Source organism: Hemitrygon akajei, unplaced genomic scaffold, assembly GCF_048418815.1.
Source record: "Hemitrygon akajei unplaced genomic scaffold, sHemAka1.3 Scf000053, whole genome shotgun sequence".
In the NCBI taxonomy this organism is placed as follows: Eukaryota; Metazoa; Chordata; class Chondrichthyes; order Myliobatiformes; family Dasyatidae; genus Hemitrygon; species Hemitrygon akajei.
Window position 1 is genome coordinate 557,533 of NW_027331939.1, and position 22,329 is coordinate 579,861.

The following is a 22,329-nucleotide window of genomic DNA, read 5'->3' on the forward strand; positions in this document are numbered from 1 at the left end:
ATTAGTGTTTATAAACACAGAACTGATTTAAATGAAACGTGAACATTTCCTGTTTGGGTCTGAATTATGTTTTGGACCTGGATGGGAATTGAGCCGGTGACTCTGTGACCTGGAGGTGGAGGGAAAGGGATCGGGGAAGATATGGTGTGGAAAAAGAATCATGTATCTGGGGTAAATATGGAATAATGTGGGGAATGCGGTGGATGGGTCGGGCAGTGTGTGAAGGGTGGGAAACGGAGTCAACGGTTCAGGTGGGAGACCCTCCACCCGTCACCTGATCCCGTTTCCTGTTCATGTTTTTCTGCAGATCTGCAGCATCTGCGGGTCACTGCTCTACGTGGACGTGCAGCTTCATCTTTCCCCGTTCAGACAAGTCAGTGAGATCCAGGTCTGTCACGTCCTCTCGTTGTGGGTGGACAATGTTTCTTTTCTGCAATATTTTCTGCATGTTTCATTCCACTGTTTTGAGGTGCTAAAGTGCAGCCGATATTTCTGGGTGTCTGACCCGTTTTTGTGAGAATTTAGCCTTTTCTATTTATCTGCGCTTCTCATAAATGTGTAAAGTTTAGTTCAGCTTCACTTCAGAATTTCCAAAGCAACACCCAGTAAGTCAAATAGTTCCACACAATTAAGATATTTTATTATATCTTTAATTTTTTTCTATTTTTGTACTATATATATATGTATATTCTTATTTTAAATCACAATTGTTAAAAAACTATTGTTATGAATTAGGTTCTACTACTACCGCAGGGACAACAAATTTCATGACACATGCCGGTACTATTAAACCTGATTCTGATATTGATATGGGATACCCACTACCGGTCACCTGATCCCAGTTACCGCAGATTGTAATGTGAGATTGAAGCATTTTCCATTTATTTGCTTTCCACAGAAATGACAACAGTTCAGTTTCCTTCTGTGGTTCCAGAGCAGAAGCTCAGTCTGTCTAATATTTCCACAATTAAAATGGGAAATTTGTTTATCATCATCATGTACTGAGCTACAGTGGAAATCTTTCCTGATGTACCATCGACACAGACAGATACATTACAACAGTATATTGAGCTGATATACGACAAAACAATAAAAGCATTAAGGCTGCAGAGAAAGTGCAGTGCAGATAGACATATGGTGCAGGGTCACGTCGAGTTACATTATGAGGTTGAGTCCATTTTATCATTCATTTGGCTTATAACTGCAGACAGGAAGCCATCCTTTAGCCTGGTGTCACGCACTTTTGTATCTCTTCCCCGATGGGGGAGCGGGTTTACAGCAAAAATGTCCAGGTAATGAGGTTCTTTGAGTACATGGCCAGCTTTTCCAAGGGAGGGGAAGTGTAGGAAGAGTCCATGGAGTGGAGGCTTGTTTCTCTGATGTTCTCTGCTCTCCAAAGTTCTCTGCAGTTCCTTACAGTCATGGGCAGAGCAGTAGCCATACAAATGCGTGAAGTATCGACAAGGAGCTCAAAGACCTCGGCCTTCATCCTGTCTTGTGTAGCTGGATCCTGGACTTACTGTCAGATCCCCAGCAGGTATTAAGGGTGGGCTCCATCTCCTCTGTCTCTCTGACCCTCAGCACACATAACCCATAGGGTTGTCTCTTTGGCCCTGTCTTTTACTCTTTGTGCACCCATGACTTGTGTTGCCACCCACAGCTCCAATCTGCTATTTAAATTTGCTGACAGCACTACATTGATTGGCCTAACGCGAAATACTGATAACAATCAATCAAATGCCTTCTGACAAGGCTCGGTCCAAACAAACTTTTCACCCTTCTTCAGGAGATTGGTCAAAGGAAGAACAATAGCGGCAAAGTTCTTACAGAACTTACGATAATATCCATCCATTCCCAGAAACCTTCTAACAGCCTTCTTAGCAGTCAGAATAGGAACTTGAGAAATTGCCTGGACTTTTGCCCGAACAGGAGCCAACTTGCTTTGACCAACATCAGAGCCAAGACAGGTCACACTGGCATGGCCAAATTCACTCTTAGCCAAGTTAACTGTAAGGTTGTCCTAGGAAAACCTGTCAAATAGCTTTTCTACTGCAGAGATATGCTCTTCCCAAGTGCCACTCCCTGTAACTAAGTCATCAATATAGGTATCTGTGTGTTCTAACTCTTGAATTACAAAATCAATCATTCTCTGGGATGTTCCTGGAGCATTTTTGTATTAAGATATTGTATTCACACAAACCAGATGGAGTCACAAATGCAGAAATTTCTCTACCTCTGTCCGTCAATGGAACACACCAATACCCTTTCAACAGATCAATCTTTGTAAGAAATTAGCTTTTCCAGCCTTATCGATGCAATCATCCACCCTAGGGATAGGATAGGCATCTGTTTTTGTTACTGCATTTACCTTTCTATAATCAGTGCAAAATCTAACATGACCATCAGGTTTGGGCACAATAATGCAGGGTGACTCCAATCTCATTTTGAAGGCCTAATAATACCATTCTCCAGCATATACTCAATTCCCTGGTCAGCCAATTTACACTTTTCTACATTCATGCGATATGGGTGTTATTTAATCAGTTTGGCTTGACCAACATCTACATCATGTACTGCGACTGTGGTTTGCTTGGGAAGATCGGGAAATAAATATTTAAACTTCAGAATTAATTCCTTCAGCTGTTGTTGCTTTGGCTGCAAATGAGACAACTTGTTAGCAATGTTTTCTGGAACAACCGAGTTCATTAGCCTAACTGGGACCATGTTTGGCTTGTGACAAGTCTCAGACGATTCAATAGTTTCATTCTCAGGGTTGCCAGCTTCATTTGTTTTGACAAAAACACACACAGATGGTACCTGCTGTCAAAAAAGGCTTTATCATATTTATGTGTACCACCTGTGTTAGTTCAAGTCAGTTGGGTGTTTTACTAACATAATTCACATCATTAGTTTGGGAGACTATTTCATACGGTCTATTGAATTTCGCCTGAAGTGGATTTGTCAACATAAGGCAAGCAGCTTATCTCCCACCTGGTATTTTCATTCGCAAGCCCGCTTATCAAACCAACACTTCATTTTTTCTGGAGAAATCTTTAAGTTTTGTCTCGCTAGACTACAGGCTTGGTGTAGTTTATTTTTGAACTTCAAATCATAGTCTAACGAGTTAACATCAATCCACCGTTCCTTTTAACAAGGTCAAAGGTCACTCTGCAACCAAATACAAGTTCAAATGGAGTAAAGCCCAGTGATTCCTGTACTGACTCTCTTTCTGTGGACAAAAGCAAATGTATTCCTTCATCACAGTCTTTTCCATTTTCAACACAATATGTCTTAATCATTGTTTTGAGAGTAGAATGAAATCTTTCTAAAGCCCCTTGTGATTCTGTATGGTACGCAGATGATGCAATTTGTTTTGCTCCCAGTTCAGAAACTACCTGCTGGAATAATCCAGATGTAAAACTACATCCTCGATCAGACTGGATTTCTTTAGGCAAATCGAATAACGTGAAAAACTCGGTAAGAGCCTTGGCCACAGATTTAGCTTTAATATTTCTGAGAGGTATTTCCTCTGGGAATCTGGATGCAGTACACATAATAGTTAGCAGATACTGATGGCCAGCTTTAGTTTTTGGCAATGGGCCAACACAATCCACTATAACTTTGGAAAAGGGTTCACCGAATGCAGGTACAGGCCACTGGGGTGAGCTCATTCGGTTTACCCACAACTTGACAAGTGCCTTTTGGAAACTCTTATTCAGGGTAAACATAACTTTATGAGTTAAAGCAAACTGATCTGCTAATCTAGCAGATTCCTGCATCGTGGCAGCATCATTTCCATCTAGATACGTCTTATGTCATCAGGGATGCACTTTTTGAATTCTTCAATTAAAACCAACTCTTTCAAGCTGCTAAAATCAGCATTTACATGTTCAGATGTGCACCAACGGTCAAAACACACAAATTTCTCATAAGCAAATTCCGTATGTCTGGTTCACAGATTTCTTCAAATGTCTAAACTTTTGCCTGTCTGCTTCTAGGACCAACTCGTAAGCTTTGAGCACAGCCTGCTTCACGAGGTCATAATGTGTGGCGCGTGACCATGTGGTTAAGGTGTTGAACTAGCGATCTGAAAGTCATGAGCTCGAGCCTCAGCCGAGGCAGCATGTGTGTCCTTGAGCAAAGCACTGAACCACACACAGCTCCTGCACATTTATAGCCCAGTGGCGATGATTGGGGCAGCATAGATAAATAAATAATAAGCTGCTTCAGGAACTGTCAAAGCAGAATAGGCTTGCTAAGCCTTCCCCTTAATTACACTTTGTAAGAGAATTTTCTTTCTGCTTTTCTGCCTCTCCAGCCTGAAACTGCGTTTGCCTTTCAGGAGCCTCCATCTTTAATTTTTCTAACTTGTACAGGAGCTCAAGCTCACTAGGTTTACTTTCAGGAAACAACTCCAACTCCTCGACTTTAAACACACCCTCAGATATATAATGTTCAGCTATTATCCTCTGCATCTGTGCCCTCCTCATTGTCAATTTCACCTTAGCAAGTATTAACGTTTTAGCAATACCAAATAACTCAATCCTTCTGGTGTCCTCTAATGACTGAGAGGTTCACACTTCCAGATATCTATCAACATCCATTGCTGCTGATTTTCCAGACACAAATAAATCAAAAGGGATTTCCCCAATGAAATCGATATTAAATCAATCCTCAAATTTGTTCATATCCCAGACGCAGGCCCCATTTTGTTACAAACCGTAACACTTTAGAAATGAACCAGCAGCAACAGACTACTCCCAGTGGCCACACATTTTAATTCCACGTCCCATTCCCATTCTGATATGTCTATCTATGGACTCCTCTACTGTCAAAATTAATCCAAACTCAGGTTGGCGGAACACCACCTTATATACCAGCTGGGTAGCCTCCGACCTGATGGGATGAACATGGACTTCACCAACTTCTGTTAATGCCCCTCTTCCGCCAACACCGACATATTTAATTGTTTATTTGTTTTCCATGTCTCTCTGGTGCTTCCCCCCGCCACCTTTCTTTCTCCTGAGGCCTCCTGTCCCATGATCCTTTTCCATCTCCAGCTCTGTATCACTTTCGCCAATCACCTTTCCAGCTCTTAGCTTCATCCCACCTCCTCCGGTCTTCTCCTATCATTTCGCATTTCACCCTCCCCCCCCCACTACCTTCAAATCTCTTAGTATCTTTCATTTCAGTTAGTCCTGATGAAGGGTCTCAGTCTGAAACATCGACAGTTCTTCTCCTTATAGATGCTGCCTGGCCTGCTGTGTTCTACCAGCATTTTGTGTGTGTTGTTTGAATTACCAGCAACTGCAGATTTCCTCGTGAGTGTTATGTGTATAAATGTGCATAAATATAACTCCCAAACTATTGAGCTCGGGGGAAACAAGGCTTGGAGTCTTGAGATGGTAAAGTATGAAAGTTCAGTTCAACCACAGAATAGGTGATGAGAGAGATAATTGTAATCCAGGGTAAATGTTGAGAGGTTCCATGGTGGTAAAATGAGACAACAGTCGCTGTAGATTTTATCTGTCATCCTTCCAAATCCACATACTAATTATCACCCGAAGTGACTTGTCATAAGGGGTATCGTCTTAAAATGAATTACCACACCACAGCCAGGCAAGGGTTAACACATAAGTGGCCTCTGCAGGATACCCCAAATCAGATCCACTCCTATGGGTCAAATGAGGTGACAACCACACATTCGATGTACGGTGAATTGATAATTAGCCCACCCTTGTGGGCAAAGGAAAGTACCAAACAGTGACCCTTGGCCACTAGTTCCCTAGTTTCAAAGCTTCCATTTTTCCTCCTTCGTCTCTGTCTGACTCTGAGTGTCTGTGTCCTCGGTTAAAACTAAACAAGCTGCACACGATGAAAACAAGCTGCAAGTCAGACTGATTTGCCTTCTTAATCTCTCTCTCTCTCTCTTAAAATGACAGTCCACAGCAAACAAAACCTAGGGATTCATAACAATGGCCACTCCCCATTGTGAGCTGACAGGTGTGCCAGTAGGTGGGATGACCGAGTGAATCTCTTCCCACAGACTGAGCAGGTGAACGGCTTCTCCCCAGTGTGAACTCGCAGATGACTCTGGAGGTGGGATGACTGAGTGAATCCCTTCCCACAGACTGAGCAGGTGAATGGCCTCTCCCCAGTGTGAAATCGCTGGTGTCTCTGTAGGGTGGAAGAGTCAGTGAATCTCTTCCCACAGACTGAGCAGGTGAACGGCCTCTCCCCAGTGTGAACTCGCTGATGACTCTGTAGGTTGGCTAGATCAGTGAATTTCTTCCCACAGACTGAGCAGGTGAATGGCTTCTCCCCAGTGTGAACTCGCTGGTGTCTCTGCAGGCTGGATAAATTAGTGAATGTCTTCCCACAGACTGAGCATGTGAACAGCTTCTCCCCAGTGTGAGCTCGCTGGTGTGTCTGTAGGGTGGATGAGTGAGTGAATCTCTTCCCACATTCTGAGCAAGTGAACGGTTTCTCCCCAGTGTGAACTTGCTGGTGACTCTGTAGGTGGGATGACTGAGTGAATCCCTTCCCACATTCTGAGCAGGTGAACGGCTTCTCCCCAGTGTGAACTCGCTGATGACTCTGTAGGTGGGATGACCGAGTGAATCCTTTCCCACATTCTGAGCAGATGAACGGCGTTTCCCCAGTGTGAACTCGCTGATGTCTCAGTAGGTGGGATGAATGAGTGAATCTCTTTCCACATTCTGAGCAGGTGAACGGCCTCTCCCCAGTGTGAACTCGCTGATGTACCAGTAGGGTAGATGACAGAGTGAATCCTTTCCCACATTCTGAGCAGGAGAACGGCCTCTCCCCAGTGTGAACTCGCTGATGATTCTGTAGGTGGTATGAATGAGTGAATCTCTTTCCACAGACTGAGCAGGTGAACGGCTTCTCCCCAGTGTGAACTCGCTGGTGCCTCTGTAGGTTGGATGACTGAGTGAATCCTTTCCCACATTCTGAGCAGGTGAACGGCTTCTCCCCAGTGTGAACTCGCTGATGACTCTGTAGTTGGGATGAATGAGTGAATCCCTTCCCACAGACTGAGCAGGTGAACGGCTTCTCCCCAGTGTGAACTCGCTGATGTCTCTGTAGGGTGGAAGATTCAGTGTATCTCTTCCCACATTCTGAGCAGGTGAATGGCTTCTCCCCAGTGTGAACTCGCTGATGTCTCAGTAGGTGGTATGAATGAGTGAATCTCTTTCCACAGACTGAGCAGGTGAACGGCCTCTCCCCAGTGTGAACTTGCTGATGTACCAGTAGGCGGGATGACAGTGTGAATCCCTTTCCACAGACTGAGCAGGTGAATGGCTTCTCCCCAGTGTGTACTCGCTGATGTACCAGTAGGGTAGATGACCGAGTGAATCCTTTCCCACAGACTGAGCAGGTGAATGGCTTCTCCCCAGTGTGAACCCGCTGGTAAGCCATTAGGTCAGATGACTGATTGAATCCTTTCCCAGAAATTCAGCAGATGACCAGCCTCTGCCCGGTGTGGTGTGAACTGATTGGTGTGTCAACAGGTGGGATGACCAACTGAACCCCTTCTCACACACAGAACAGATGAATGGCCTTGCCCAGTGTGAACTTGCTGATGTACCTTTAATTGTGATAACCGAGAGAATCCATTCCCACTGTTTGAGCAGGTGAAAGGCCTTTCTCCTGTGTAAATTACAGGCATGCCAGTTGGTCAAATGAGCGAGTGAATCCCTCCCCACTGTCTGGGCAGGAAGGGTGGTCAATTGGATCCCTTGTTCCACTTCTTAAATATCTAGACAGAGACAACAAAACTGCTGTGCCGTGTTTGAGCTTCCTGGAGATGAATTCCTTCTCATTTTTAACCTGTAAAAAGATTTACAAAATCCATCAATGGGCATAGGACAACATTTCAGATGAAATTACTTGAGTTGCCAAGGTTTGATCTGGTATCACGCTGTTACAGTGAGGTTCAACGAAAGTTGGACAGAGCCAGTGGTCATTAATGGAGAATGTGTGGAGCAGGTTAAGACCTACAAGTATCTGGGAGTACAGTTAGACGAGAAGCTAGACTGGACTGCCAACACTGATGCCTTGTGCAGGAAGGCACAGAGTCGACTGTACTTCCTAAGAAGGTTGGCGTCATTCAATGTCTGTAGTGAGATGCTGAAGATGTTCTATAGGTCAGTTGTGGAGAGCGCCCTCTTCTTTGTGGTGGCGTGTTGGGGAGGAAGCATTAAGAAGAGGAACGCCTCACGTCTTAATAAGCTGGTAAGGAAGGCGGGCTCTGTCGTGGACAAAGTACTGGAGAGTTTAACATCGGTAGCTGAGCGAAGGGCGCTGAGTAGGCTACGGTCAATTATGGAAAACCCTGAACATCCTGTATATAGCACCATCCAGAGACAGAGAAGCAGTTTCAGCGACAGGTTACTATCGATGCAATGCTCCTCAGACAGGATGAAGAGGTCAATACTCCGCAATGCCATTAGGCTTTACAATTCTACCGCCAGGACTTAAGAACTTTTTAAAAGCTATTATTAATGCTTTTTGAGATAGTGATTTAGATGCATATCATATATTTTTTTTACTGAGTTAAGTATTGTATGTAATTAGTTTTGCTACAACAAGTGTATGGGACATTGGAAAAAAGTTGAATTTCCCCATGGGGATGAATAAAGTATCTATCTATCTATCTATCTATCTAAATCAACTCCTGACTGGGCAGAGTGCTGGTATCTGGAATGACCATCAACTCCCTGATGCTCTTCCTGTCTCTATAAGAATGGGGCATTTCTGTCATCTCCAATCTGTGCCTTGGCTCAGTCTGACTCTCTCCATTGGTATTATTCCCTGTTCCTGCTGAACTGCATGGGTGCCTGGCCACACAGTAAGTGAAACACTCTCATGCAAATAGTCTTTCTTGACGTGCAGCTGGGATCTTCTTTTATGTATTATTAACTTAAAGTGCCACAGTTTTAACGCCATATAAAACATTCCTGCTGAAATGACTGGTTGGTTCGCACAGCTGTCAAAAGGGGATAGAGTGAATTTTTGTATTATTTCATGTTCTTGTCACTATCAAAGAAATTTTCAACACAGAAACAGGCCCTTTGGGCCATCTAGTTTGTGCTGAACTATTTAAACAGCCCACTCCCACACCTCTACCATCCAGGTACCAACACAAACCTCTTAAATGTTGAAATTGAGCTCACATGCACCACTTGTGCTGGCTGCTCATTCCACACCAGGATGACCGTCTGTGTGAAGAAGTTTCTCCTCATGTTCCATTAACATTTCACCTTTCACCCTTAACCCATGGCCTCTGGTTGTCGTCCCACACAATCTTCGTGGAAAAAGCCAGCTTGCATTAACACTATCTGTGCCTCTCTATCACAATCAAATCTCCCCTCAATCTTCTACATTCCAAGGAATGAAGTCCTGATTTGTTCAATCTTTCCTTCTAACCCAACTCCTCCAGACCTGGCAAAATCCTTGTGAATTTTCTCTGAACTCTCTGAACTTCTTTTACAGCTTTCCTGTAGGCAGGTGACCACAACTGCACAGAATTCTCCAAATTAGGCCTCACCAATGTCTTCTAGAAGTCAACATAACATCCATCTATTGTCAGTATATGGTTCATGAAGGCCAATGAACTAAAATCTTTCCTTCCATCCCTATCTACCTGTGATACCACTTTCAGTGAATTAAGGACTTGTATTCCCAGGTCCCTTTCTTCCACAACACTCCTCCGTGCCCGACCAGTCACTGTGAAAGACCTCCCTTGGTAGGTCATACCAAAGTGCAACAACTCACACTGGTCTGCATTAAATTCCATTTTCCATTTCTCAAACCATTTTCCCAGTGGGTCCAGATCACACTGCAAGCCATGATAGTCTTCTCGCAGTCCGATAAACCCCCAGTCTTGGTGTCATCCACAAATTTGCTGATCCAGTTAACCACACTATCATCCAGATTACAGATATAGATGACAAACAACAACAGATCCAGCACTGATCCCTGTGGCAACCACTAGTCACAGGCTTCCAGTCAGAGAGGCAACCATCTGCTACCACACTCTGGCTTCTCCCAAAGACAGTGTCTCATCCAAGTTACTATCTCATCTTGAATGCTGAGTGACTGAACCTTCTTGACCAACCTCCCATATGAGACTTTGTCAAGTGCCTTGCTAACGTCCATGTAGACAACATCTACTGCCTTGCCTTCATCCACTTCCCTGATAACTTCCTCGAGAGACTCTATAAGATTGGCCAGAGACATGCTGTCTATCCTTTATCAGTCCACACCTATCCAAATACTTACAGTATATACTTGGTTCCTGCACACACATTCCAATAACTTTCGCAGTACTGATGTCAAGCTCACAAACATATAATTTCCTAGTTTATTTTACAGACTTTCTAGAATAGCAGAACAACATTGTCCTCCAATCCTCCAGTACCTCACCTGTCACTAAGGATGATTTAAATATCTGTGCTGAGGCCCCGATAATATCTGCACTTGTCTTTCGCAGGGTCCAAGTGAACAACTTGTCAGGCCCTGGGGATTGATCCACACTAATTTGCCTCAAGACAGCAAACACCTCCACCTCTGTAATCGGTACAGGGTCCATGAAGTTGATGCGGCTTTGCCTCACTTCTATAGACTCTGTGTTCACCTCTTGAGTAAATACGGATGCAAAAAAAAATCTCCTCAAGTCTATATTATCCCTTCATATGGATTACCATTCTGATCTTCCAGAGAATTAATTTTTTCCCTTGCAATCTTTTTGCTCTTAACATATCTGCAGAATCCCTGAGGATTCTCCTTCACCTTGTCTACTGGGGCAACCTCATGCCTTCTTTTATTTCTTTCATAAGTGTTCACTTGAATTTCCTGTATTTCATAAGTACCCCCATTTGTTCATATCTGCCTGTACCTGGTACGCACCTCCTTTTTATTGATCTGGGAGAGGAAAGCCAAAGGATGATAGATCTGCATGGTGGGAGGTGGGGGTAAGGAGGGTTAAACTAAAGTTGCAGGGAGAATGGGAGCCTGAATAACAGAACAGAGAGTGGAGAGGTTGTGAATGAAAAAGTCAGGAATGAAAAAGTTGAGCATGATGCAGTGAATATGCTGAGCCCTGTATACTTCAATACAAGGAGCAGCGTAGGAAAGGCGGATGTGTTCAGGACATGGATCAACACCTGGAATCAACACTAGGATCTGGCAACTGTGGATTGGGACAGGCTGCTTTATGGCAAAGGTGTGCTTGGTAAATGGGAGGCCTTCAAAGCGAAAATTTGAAAGCAGAAAGTCGGTATGTCAGAATAAAAGGTAAAGATAAAAACTGTAAGGAAACTTGGATTGCAAGAGATATTGAGACCCTGGTAAAGCACAAAATGGAATTGCATAACAGGGATAGGCAGTCAATTTCTTATGGAGTAGAAGAAATGCAAGAGAACACATAAGAAATAAATCAGGATGGCTAAAAGATGGCATGAGGTTGCTGTCACAGAAAAGGTGAAGGATAATCCTCAGGGATTCTAGAGATAGATTAAGAGCAAAAGGATTGCAAGGCACAAAGTTGGTCCTCTGGAAGACTGGAATGGCAATCCACGTGTGGAAACAAAGCAGATGGGGGAGATCGTAAATATTTTTCCATTTCTATTTACTCAGGAGATGGACAAAGGGTCTACGGGAGTGTGGAAAAGCGGCATTAACCATTTCAACCCTGGGGGAAAAAAAACACTCCTCTGGCCACTCACACGCTCAATACCCCTCATCATTTTATACACCAAAAAATGTCTCTAAATATAAACAAGGAAATTATACATTGCACAATCTACTTTCCACGATTCAGTACATTTACACGGACAGGTGTGTAAAAAGGGCCCAGAGAATATCAGGGACAAACAGGCCCAATTCACCCCAACCACAAACTGTTCCTGCTGCTACCATCCAGGAAACGGTACCACAGCAAAAGGAGCAACAGGCTCCAGGACATCATCTTCTACCAGGCCATCAGACTGATTAATTCCTGCTGATACAATTGCATTTCGATGTTATATTGACTGTCCTTTGTACAAACTATCTATTATAAATTACACATTGCACATTTAGATGGAGATGTAAGGAAAATATTTCTACTCCTCATGTTTATGAAGTATGTATCTAATAAAGTCAATTCAATTCACCCTCTCCACTATCTGTTCTGTCATTCTGGCTCCCTTTCCCCCTACAACTTATTTTAACCACATCACCCCCACCCCTGTTCACTACCACTAGCAAGCCTTACCACTAGGATATTCGTCCCATCTTGTTCTGTTCCTCTAACTAACAAATTCCCTATCAGCCTTTTGATTTTCCTCTGCCAGGTAATTCCCCCCAACAGCTTCTAAAGTGGTCCACCTTTTGTTGTGGGGGATGGCCACTAGAGTACTCTGCGATGGATATTTAACCTCATTCCCCTTCCTGACTCTCACCCAGTTTCCTGTGTCCTGCACCTTGGGAGTAACTCACCTCTCTTCATGTCATATCTATCACCCCCTCCAACTGCTGGATGACCTGGAATTCACCCATTTCAAGTTGCAGCTCATTGAAGTGCAGGGTTACAAGCTGCACATCTTGTAGGTGAAGGCATCAGGGACACTGGAGGTCTCCCCTCCTTCCCTCCAATACCCCTCTAATTTGTAATAACCAGTGTGCAGATAAATCTTGTACTGTGCATTTTTTACCCAGTGACAAGATGTGCACAGGGAATTTTATATAGAGAGGTATTCATTTTCACAGCTAGCAAATCACTGTCAATAGGAACTTTGATCTCCTCTGGGTTTGATCGAGTTCATCTGCACTCTCACACAACCTATGTAGCAGGCCTGTAACAGGTAATGAAGGATTTTCTCACCAAAGCTTTTGCACATTGTCCATATGTGGTTCACTTGCTAAATTATGCTTTAAAAAGTCAGATTTCCAAATATCATTCCACTTCTTCCCACTTGCAAATTCTCCAGCAACTTTTGCATCACCAAAATGCAAACAGGCATCACTAGTTTCTGTACTCTACATAAATATTTCCTCTGAACCCTCCCCCAATGACTGACGGTGGTGTACTCAGTGAATGCAATGTCAATGAATATGAAGGGAAGGGCAGTAGTCTGTCTCACTGGTGTCTGGCACATTTGGGATGTGAAAGCTACTTGTTGCCCAGGGCAAAGGTGTTTGATATCATTACGTACCCAGAGAGAATGGGACAAAATATGTTCTCACCGGTAGAAAAGCCCAGAGCAAGAGGAGGTAGAGGAAGCAACACACACAAAATACTGGAGGAGCTCAGCAGGCCAGGCAGCATCTACGGAAAAGAGTACTAATGCCGATTTTCTCAACTGCTGATGTAAAAGATTTTGTTCCCTTTCTCCGAGTTCCTAATCCTTGCATTTAGATAGCTGGAGCTCAGCTCCGTCTGAGAGATCCACCGGTTCCGATTCCCTCATCAGTCGGAAGTTCCCCGGGGCCCGTGTACGGTTCGTGGGGCTAAGAGAGAGGGAAGAGAGCAGGACTGTCCCGGGATTGCTGGCCACGGTGTCAGAAATTCAGAGGAATTATCCCGAAGTCGGTGTTTAAGATAAAAACACGGAGAAACGCTCTTACCTGCAACCGACATTTTCAAGGCCTTCAGTGTACTGCGCGCATGCGTGAAACTCAGGGACGTCCTCAGTCTGACGCCTGCGCATTTCATCAGCGCTTCAGCGCCGGCGAAATTCTTAACGCATGGCCCTATGGGTAATCACGGTGCCATTGAACATTTCTGCAAGCACTGGTTCAATGTCCATACCTCTTTTTTTTTTATCTTGGGTATAGAAAAAATCTGCAGCTGTTTTAACGCAGAAAGCGGCTCCCGTAAGCAATATACTCATTATCAACGTGTATCTAATGCCAAAGTAAAATGCAGATATAAAACACAGGAGATTCTGCAGTTGCTGGAAATACAGAGACGCACACACACAAAACGCTGGAGGAACTCTGCAATTCAGAGAGCAACTAAGCAGCGGAGTACACAGTCTAGACATGCGGAAGGGGCTCTGCCTAAACGTTTTCTATTTATTCCTCTCCAAAATTTCTGCCTGATCTGTTGATTTCCACCTGTGTTTTGCAGAAATTAACCACCCTTTTTTTCGATCAACCAGTTTCCAAATGCTTCTAATCTTTCACTTTTGACCACATCCTGCTGGTCTTATTCGTCCTCCTCCTCTGGACCCCATCTCTCTCTGGAGCCCCCGACTCAGGCTGGCAAATCTTCGGTTTCTGACTCTGCACCATCGAAGATTCACTCGCTAGTCTGCTGTCAGACTTTAGAGGTGCATTGTGTTACGAGACCGCAGGTTCGTTTACTGTGAGTGTCGCTTTAGGTGCCTGAGTGAGGCGGGGCTGTGACGGCAGACACAAGCTGCGGCAGCCTGAGGGAGCGGGAGAGGGAGAGGGAGAGGGAGACAAGCTGTTGGAACTTCAGCGTGTGACTGCTATAGGCTGCAACTCTTCCATTCCCAAAAGGTTGGGTTGATCTGATCATCGGCACGCAGTGCACAACGGATGTGTGACTGTCACTTCGTATCATCCATATGTGTGGATTTGCTGGAGTATCCTGTGGTATCACTTTTGTTGGCCCTTACGTGGAATCGGGGTGCTCTGTGGTAACCACTTGAAGACGATATTCCTGTGACTGTCACCTGGTGACATTTCTAAGTGGATTTCGGAACTAATCGACGGATAAGATCTTCGGCGACTGTTATTTCATTTACCCAGCGTGGAATGTGTGTGGAATTCTTCGTAATTGCCTTCTCTCTACACTTTCGTGTGGATTTACAAATCTCTCCTCTCACTAACTTATTCCGCGGATTACTGAACTTTTCCACTTTACCATCTGAAGACTTTAAGCATTGTTTCCCAAGCTTGATAGTTTGGGAGCTATTTAGGACTTTGTGATACAGGATACAGTGATACGGGACTTTGTGTTATGGTGCAACTCAAACTACCTGCGTCTCAATATCACCAAGACCAAGGAGATGGTGGTGGACTTTAGGAGATCTAGGCCTCATATGGAGCCAGTGATCATTAATGGAGAATGTGTGGAGCAGGTTAAGACCTACAAGTATCTGGGAGTACAGTTAGACGAGAAGCTAGACTGGACTGCCAAAACACAGATGCCTTGTGCACGAAGGCACAGAGTCGACTGTACTTCCTTAGAAGGTTGGCGTCATTCAATGTCTGTAGTGAGATGCTGAAGATGTTCTATAGGTCAGTTGTGGAGAGCGCCCTCTTCTTTGTGGTGGCGTGTTGGGGAGGCAGCATTAAGAAGAGGGACGCCTCACGTCTTAATAAGCTGGTAAGGAAGGCGGGCTCTGTCGTGGGCAAAGTACTGGAGAGTATAATATCGGTAGCTGAGCGAAGGGCGCTGAGTAGGCTACGGTCAATTATGGAAAACCCTGAACATCCGCTACATAGACAGAGAAGCAGTTTCAGCGACAGGTTGCTATCGATGCAATGCTCCTCAGACAGGGTGAAGAGGTCAATACTCCCCAATGCCATTAGGCTTTACAATTCAACCGCCAGGAGTAAGATATGTTAAGTGCCGGGGTTGATTGTATTTAATGTATTTAAGTAAACTACTTAAGAACTTTTTAAAAGCTATTATTAATGCTTTTTGAGAGAGTGATTTAGATGCATATCATATTTTTACTGAGTTAAGTATTGTATGTAATTAGTTTTGCTACAACAAGTGTATGGGACATTGGAAAAAATGTTGAATTTCCCCATGGGGATGAATAAAGTATCTATCTATATATCTGTCTATCTATCTATCTATCTATCTATCTATCTATCTATCTATCTATCTATCTATCTATCTATATACGCATAACACTGTTTACTTCTGTTTATTTCATTTAATCTTTTATATTTGGAGTAGATACTGTTACGTACCCCGTGACGGGTCAAAGAACCAGCAGAAATGGAAAACACCGTGGAGTCTGGTATTGCTATAACTAATGCTATTTATTAGTAATTACGCGATACAGCAATATAAATGCAGATATATCAAACAGGTTAGCAACTATGTGTGTGTGTGTGTGTGAGTGTGTGTGTGTGTGTGTGTGTGTGTGTGTGTGTGTGTGTGTGTGTGTGTGTGTGTGTGTGTGTGTGTGTGTGTGTGTGTGTGTGTGTGTGTGGAAATAGGAAAGCCAAGCTTCTTCACGCCTCGGGGTGAATGGATACCGTCTTACGGTGATGAGTGAAGTTCGGTTCAGTTCGTGGGATTGCGTCGAGTAGTGATGGAGAGAGAGAGAGAGGGAGAGTTTTGAGTCTTCAGGTAAGCTGACGCCGTCGATAGTCCCGTCGTCCTCCGAAATCCTTTGGAAGTCACCGACTGTGACACTACAAACGGGACCGTCCTTCTGTGGTGGAGTTATTAACCCAGGCGAGGGATGGACACACGAATAACTCCCCACCGGTCACAGACTTTTCACACTGCGAGAGCCACTGATCGATGGTCCTGATCGATCTTCCAAAACCCACCTTTTTCTGTGGACACAACAAAGCTCATTCAGTGTCCAAAACCATGTGTCTGGAGGTCTATCAGCGGACTTCCTACTTATCTCACCGTGCTGAGCCCCAGCTGTCCATCAAACAGTTCCTCCCTTCTCTCTCTGTAACACAGAAGCTGACAGTGTCCTTGTAAAAGTGTAAACAAGCTTGCAGAGAAACCATCTCTCTCTCTCTCTCTCTCTCTCTCTCTCTCTCTCTCTCTCTCTCTCTCTCTCTCTCTCCCCTCTCCCCCCCTCTCCCCCCCCCCACTCTCTCTCTCTCCAACAAGGTGTTCGGTGTTGAACAACAACTCCCTCTCTCTTTTCAAAAACACACTTCATAGGGGTAATTCAGGACCCGGTCACAATACTAATAAAGATAGTGGTTTTGACATCGAAACCAGACTCCGTTAGTGGTACGTAACAATTGCAACAACCCAGCTGTCTGAGGCACAGTCCTTCAAAATTGGTGAAAATGACCCAAAATGTTGAAAAGAGCAGGGAAGAAGGAGTTTAACCAAATTCGTCCAGAGCCCTGAAGAACGTTACAACCACAGTGAGCTCATCGTCTTATTCAGCCCGGAGAAAATCATGCAGGGAATTCATGCAGGTGTATAAGATGATGAGAGGCATTGGTCGTGTGGATAGTCAGAGGCTTTTTCCCAGGGCTGAAACGGCTAACACGAGGGGGAATAGGTTTAAGCTGCTTGGAAGTAGGTACAGAGGAGATGTCAGAGCTCAGTTTTTTAAGCAAAGAGTGGTGGGTGTGTGGGATGCACTGCCAGCGACGGTGGTAGAGGCGGATACAATAGGGTCTTTTAAGAGACTCTCAGATAGGTACATGGAGCTTAGGAAAATAGAGGGCTATGCGGCAGGGTAAAACAGTTACTAGAGTAAGTTACATGATTGGCACAACACTGTGGACCAAAGCGTCTGTAATGTGTTGTAGATTTCTATGATTCTATGAGATTCAAGGGAAATCTGTTATGAGTGATGAACAGATCTGATGGACAATGGGGTCAAGAGTTAACCATCCCCCCCCGAGAAACACGAACTATTACTGTTGCTATGCTGACCATGAGAAAGAGACGAAAAACAGGCAAGAACATTCGCTACAGATAAGAGAGGGGAGAGAGACTGTTGATTTACTGTATTATGACTTCTGCAAGGGTTATTTATCTTCTACTATTTTGCTCATAAACATTCCTCAGTGGACTGAAGGAGTGGCCTGATTTGATGGACACAGTCATTCAGGAGTGATGGATAGCTGAGTACCCGTTAGTAGGGATAAAAGACGGGTCTGTAGAGACACCCTCCAGACACGCCAGTGGACACTGATTGAGTGTTGGAACCCACAGGAAAGGTGGGGGGCTTCGAAGACCGAACCAGGAGGTCGGTCAGTAAGGCTATCAGTGTAAAAGCAGGGCTGGTGGGGGCTTGTTTGCGTGTCCACTCATGCCAGAGTGACGAGTCCACCACAGAAGAACGGTCTGGCTGAAGACAAGAGGGGGCATAACTGAATGACCACAACGGTACGACGGATTAAGAAAGCAAAGGAAGGTTTGGCTGCTGTAGTTGTTACCTCTCTCTCTCTCTCTCTCTCTCTCTCTCTCTCTCTCTCTCTCTCTCTCTCTCTCTCTCTCTCTCTCTCTCTCTCTCTCTCTCTCTCTCTCTCTCTCTCTCTCTCTCTCTCTCTCTCTCTCTCAATACAACAACCATAACTACATCAGCACTCATAAACTGAACTGAACTTTATATTTTTCTATGACAATTCATTTACCCTTAGACATCAATAGAGCTTGTTTATTGTTGCTTATTATTATTCCTACACTTTTAGGTTTATTACTGTTTTATATGTATATTTGCATTATTGATATGGTTTTGCTTATTTTTATTAATAAACACCTTTAGTTTTGTACCAACAGACTCCAACGGATTCTTCTTTCTCTGCTGTTTAAACATCCAGTTACGGGGTACGTAACAAATCTCCTATCCCATAGAGTGGTGACTAGTTGCAACCTGTCATCTCAGGGAGAGCAAGAGGGGAATGGCAGGGATATATTTTCATATACTGATATGGAACAGAAACATGGGAGGACAAGATGGGCCGAGTGGCCTCTCCAGTGAGACACGGAATTTGATACAGAAGTGATTTATCTATCACAGATCCACAATATTAAACACCAGTCTAGTTTAAGGCTATCATCAGCAGAACAGACTCCTCCAATGCTCAGTGACCAGGGTTCAGTCCTGGGTGCGATGAGCAGCCGCAAGAACTGCAGAATCTGACAGTAACAGTCCCTCATGAACCTGCAGCTGCCTTCAGTCACCGTGATGGTTAAACATTTAACACAGAGCTGATTTGAACTTCCTCCCTGATGTGAAGTTGCTGGTGTTGCAGCAGCTGGGATGATTGAGTAAAACTCTTTGCTCACTCCGGACAGAAATGTGGCCTCTATTTATTGTGAACTCACCGGAGCATCACAAGGTGGGTTAACTGAATGAGTCTCTTCGCACACACGGAGCAGGTGAACGGTTGAGTTTTTTTCTTCGCCAAGAAACAAAGAAAGAGCATGAAAGTCGTTCAGATAGAAAAATCAAACTCCAACCCCACCCCCAGCTTAAAAAAAGAACGGTATCCGGATCATCAATCCACAACGCGCCCCCCTCCCGCACAAAAGGGAACAATAACATCGAGACAACCCTAGCCCGCACAACTGCGGAGGAGCCGGTGTCACCAGTGTAGAGGCGGCCGCATCAGGAGCAGCGGACACAACGGGCGACCCCGGAAGATTCACAGGTGAAGTGTCGCCTCACCTGGAAGGATGTTTGGACAACGGAGAGAGTTCGACCGTCCGGCCCTTTCACTGTGACACCCCGAACTCCACATCAAATCCGTCCAAACGAATCTGGGCGAACATTAATGACCAATAAATATAATTCCTCTCAGCGATCAGCTGTCTGAGTGATTCCCTGAGTCTGAGAGGAAGGGGTGTCTATGGTCCACACTGTCAGGGTGTTGAGTTTACCAGGAGAAAAAGACTGCAGGGACGAGAGGATTTCTGTTGACTAATACACTGTGTGTGGACTCCGCTGGCAATTCTGGTGTTGTGACCCGAATCGAGACAAACACCACGCTGCCCACTCCACCAACAACACGGCACAGCCGGACACATAACAGGGGACTTTACATCTCACAACACTGGATTCAGCGATGAAACCCGTGATTAATGTTGTTGTCCCGCTGAAAAGTCCATTAAGGTGCTTTTAAATACGAGCCCTCCGTCACAGGTGACGTCAGACACCCCCCACTCGCCTGACGTCACACATGGGCTCCCCATACCGGGATCTGCCCTCACGTGCGCGGTGTCTTACGTCACCCACGCGCTGCTGTGCTCGAGCTTTATCGGTTTAACGGCTGGGCTAATAATCACGTGACAAGCCCCTCCCCCACCGCTGTCAACAGAGGATTGAGGAGCTGCGTTATTCCCATTGGTGCGAAGCGATGTCAATCACTGGTTACAACCAATCGCGGAGGCGGACAGGCCCAGTGGGCGTTACCCCGCTGAGTCCGTCTCCCGCTCGAGCGCCGACCGCCTCATCAGAGCGGAGAAAACCTCAAAGTAAATGTCCGCTTTCTGATTTATTTCCATTTCCCTCCGAGGGAAGTTGGGGCGTTTGTGAAGCGACTCCCGCGGCCGGAGTCTGATGTGTCGCTGAGAGGTAGGAGGAGACCGCTCGGCCCGTCGGTTTGATGCCGGTTCCCCGGGGAGGGATTTTATTGAAAGGGCAAAGATGGTGAGAGAGGGGGCGGACAGGATGTTTGTCCCGGTGGGGACAGGAGGGGCTCATCTGTGGAAATGTCTGAGCCCACGGTGGTGTCGAGCGGAGAGATTCACCACATTGGGGGCAAATACCGGCAGACTGTTGCCCTGCAAACGGGGCCAGTGGTCCGGGCAAAGTGACAATTATTTGTGCTTTGTTGAGATTGTACCTGGAATATGGTGTAAAATCCCGCTCCCCATACTAACACGGGTTATACAGACCAAAGAACAAACTGCCGGAGGAACTCAGTGGGTCGGGCAGCATCTGTGGAGGGAAATGGACCGTCAACATTTCGGGCCGAGACCCTCCCTCTGGACTGAGAGTGGACGGGAAATAGTCTGAGAAAAGAGGTGAGGGGTGGGGATGGGGCAAGAGCTGGGGAGTGAGAGGTGGATCCAGGTGAGGGGGGAGGTGGGAAGGTGGAAATAGTAACAGGGGTGGGAGGTGAGTGGTTGGGGCAACACGGGGCTGCAGAAGATGGAAATTAATTCAACAGAGGATGAACAAAGAGGTTAGAGAGTATTTGTTATAGAGAGTGCAATGAAGATTCACCAGACTGATCCCTGGAGTGGTGGGGTCATCATATGAAGAAAGATCAAATGTGATAACCCTCTCATTTGGAGAATTGAGGACTGAGAGGTGAACACATTGAAATGCACAACATCGTTACCGGTTGAACCAGGGATCCCAGTCTCTGAAACAGGGATGGACTGTCCGGGACTGAGATGAGGGGAAATGTCTTCACTCCAAGGGTGGTGAATGTTTATAAATCCCCACCACAGAGGGCGGTGAAGACTCAGTGATCGTCCTCATATAGAACAGAGGCCGGCAGATGTGTGGAGACCGAAGGGATCGAGGAAATGAGGATCGGGCAGAAACATGTGGCTGAGATGGGAGAGCAGCCGCCATCTTGCTGATGGTTAGAGGAGCTGAATGGCCACCTCCTGCTGTTTCTCACTTGATGTTTCAGTGTTCCTGTCCAGCAAGGCTCTGGAGGAATGTGAATAGAAATTAGTGTTTATAAACACAGAACTGATTTAAATGAAACGTGAATATTTCCTGTTTGGGTCTGAATTATGTTTTGGACCTGGATGGGAATTGAGCCAGTGACTCTGTGACCTGGAGATGGAGGGAAAGGGATCGGGGAAGATATGGTGTGGAAAAATAATCATGTATCTGGGATAAATATGGAATAATGTGGTGGATGGGTCGGGCAGCGTGTGAAGGGCAAGGAGCAAAGTCACTGGTTCAGGAGGGAGACCCTCCACCCGTCACCTGATCCCGTTTCCCATTCATGTTATTTTGCAGATCTGCAGCATCTGCGGGTCACTGCTCTACGTGTACGTGTAGCTTCATCTTTCACCCGTTCAGACAAGGCAGTGAGATCCGGATCGGTCACATCCTCTCGTTGTGAGTGGACAATGTTTTTTTCTCTGCAATAGTTTCTGCATGTTGTTTCATTCCACTGTTTTGAGGTGCTGAAGTGCTGCCAATGTTTCTGGGTGTCTGACCCGTTTTTGTGAGAATTTAGCCTTTTGTATTTATCTGAGCTTCTCATAAATGTGTAAAGTTTAGTTCAGCTTCACTTCAGAATTTCCAAAGCAACACCCAGTCAGTCAAATTGCTCCACACAATTAAAATAGCTTATTACATTTTTTTCTATTTTTGTACTATATATATGTATATTCTTATTTTAAATCACAATTGTTAATAACTATTGTTATGAATTGGGTTCTACTGCTACCGCAGGGACAACGAATTTCATGTCATATGCCGGTGCTATTAAACCTGATTCTGATATTGATATGGGAGACCCACCACCGGTCACCTGATCCCAGTTACCGCAGATTGTAATGTGAGATTGAAGATTTTCCATATATTTGCTTTCCACAGAAATGACAACAGTTCAGTTTCCTTCTGCTCTAGAAGCTCAGTCTGTCTAATA

At 45.0% G+C, this 22,329-nt stretch overlaps 1 protein-coding gene across 1 annotated transcript; it reads right to left on the reverse strand.

Moving 5' to 3' along the window:
- Window positions 1-3,156: 3,156 nt before the first annotated feature.
- LOC140721262 (uncharacterized) lies at window positions 3,157-21,680 on the reverse strand. Its single transcript, XM_073036112.1, has 3 exons — window positions 21,660-21,680; window positions 6,010-7,260; window positions 3,157-3,168 (listed from the first exon to the last, which is right to left on the reverse strand). Exons 1-3 carry the CDS (start codon window positions 21,678-21,680, stop codon window positions 3,157-3,159), a joined length of 1,284 nt encoding a protein of 427 aa, XP_072892213.1.
- Window positions 21,681-22,329: the final 649 nt, after the last annotated feature.